This window comes from Sapajus apella, unplaced genomic scaffold, assembly GCF_009761245.1.
Source record: "Sapajus apella isolate SASKATOON/1434 unplaced genomic scaffold, GSC_monkey_1.0 scaffold8974, whole genome shotgun sequence".
Classification (NCBI taxonomy): Eukaryota; Metazoa; Chordata; class Mammalia; order Primates; family Cebidae; genus Sapajus; species Sapajus apella.
The window spans coordinates 1-1,417 of record NW_022445895.1 but is presented as its reverse complement, the minus strand read 5'-3'; the positions used below and the strand labels follow the sequence as shown (position 1 = coordinate 1,417).

The 1,417-nt window shown below is 50.1% G+C and overlaps 1 protein-coding gene across 1 annotated transcript; it reads right to left on the bottom strand.

Annotated features, from left to right (window-relative positions):
* Nucleotides 1-295: 295 nt before the first annotated feature.
* Nucleotides 296-633, bottom strand: LOC116548267 (transmembrane protein 242; the record flags this gene model as incomplete). Its single annotated transcript, XM_032273814.1, has 1 exon — nucleotides 296-633. A coding segment is annotated over one exon (338 nt), but the record flags the coding sequence as incomplete, so codon positions are not given.
* Nucleotides 634-1,417: the final 784 nt, after the last annotated feature.

The following is a 1,417-nucleotide window of genomic DNA, read 5'->3' as shown; positions in this document are numbered from 1 at the left end:
CTTTGTTCAACTGTTACAAACAGAATTATTTCCTCTGGGATCCCCTCCACATAAGGAAGTTATCCCTGTAATTACTATTTGTAAAGTCTTCTTAACTATGAGAAAATGTTACCCTCCCCAAGACACACACACATACTCTCCTGTGATGAGGAGGCTGAACGCTATCCAGCGCGTGGTTCAGTCTGAGATCTGCCATATTCCTGGGGAGAAATCAGTCCCAGTCCCTTTGCTGTCATGGTGTCTCCAGAGCCACCCCTTTCTGTAACAAGCATTTTGAAATTCATTCATGCTCATCTCATTTGGATTTCAATGTTTCTTCCCACTCAACAGCCGATTCGGAGTTCTTAGGAATTGCTGGAAATATTGATTGCATTTTACTTCGAAATTCTTTCATACTGTGAACTCCTAAAGCTTTCCAGACTGCGAAGCTAATTACACCAACCCCACACCAAGGATACAGTGAGCCCCAGCCCAGAGCTCGTAAGGCAAGGGAAGACCCGCTCTCCGGTAAAGCAGCCGTGGCCATACTTCCCTTATTGAACCATTCAGGGCTTTTCTTTTTCGTCAATGATAACGTTGTAATAAAACCTGCAAGCATTCCAGCTGCAGCAACAGTACCAAGGAGAATTCCACCTTTATAATGGGGTGGAACATAATATTAACATATATATATATATATATATACACACACACACACACACACACACACACATATATATATATACACACACACGTATATATATACATATATATACATATATATATACACATATATATATGTATATATATACATATATATATATATTTTTTAAGGTTGGAACTGCTTTTATTGGGGGAGGATGCCACAAGGCCCCGCCCACGGTCAGGTTAGTGTTCTGCCCTTGCAGAGGTGCCGGCAGCCTGACACCTCCACCTGCCGCCTGCCCGGGGTTAGTGGAACATGCAAAGCTCAGAGAGTGGAGGCAGGAGTGGTCGCTGCTGAGGCCAGGGCTGGGTGGAACGGGAGGGTCAGCACAGAGCCGGCTGGAGTCTCTGGGCCCAAAAGGGGTTGGGGCTCCCTGGGAGAGAGATGGGCAGGCAGCACCCCAGCGTGGGGGCTCCACAAGCTAGAGGGACCCTGGGCCCACCAGGAGGACAGGTTTGCAGCTCCCAGCCACACCAGCTGGAACGCCCGTCTCCCCCTGGGTCTGGGTCCCTGGGGCCTGGGGTGAGAGGCAGACATGGAAGGCACTTACTAGGGAACAGAGGCTGGAGGGCTGAAGCCGGAGGCCGGGCTCTCAGGAGTGAGTGTGGGGGTGAGCTGGAAAGCAGCGATCAGACAGCGCTGTGGGGGCTGGGCCTGCTGGCTCTGCAGGCAGGACTTCGTCTTTCCATGGGGAAGGGGCTTCTCTGGGTAGACTGGGAGAGAGGCTGACTG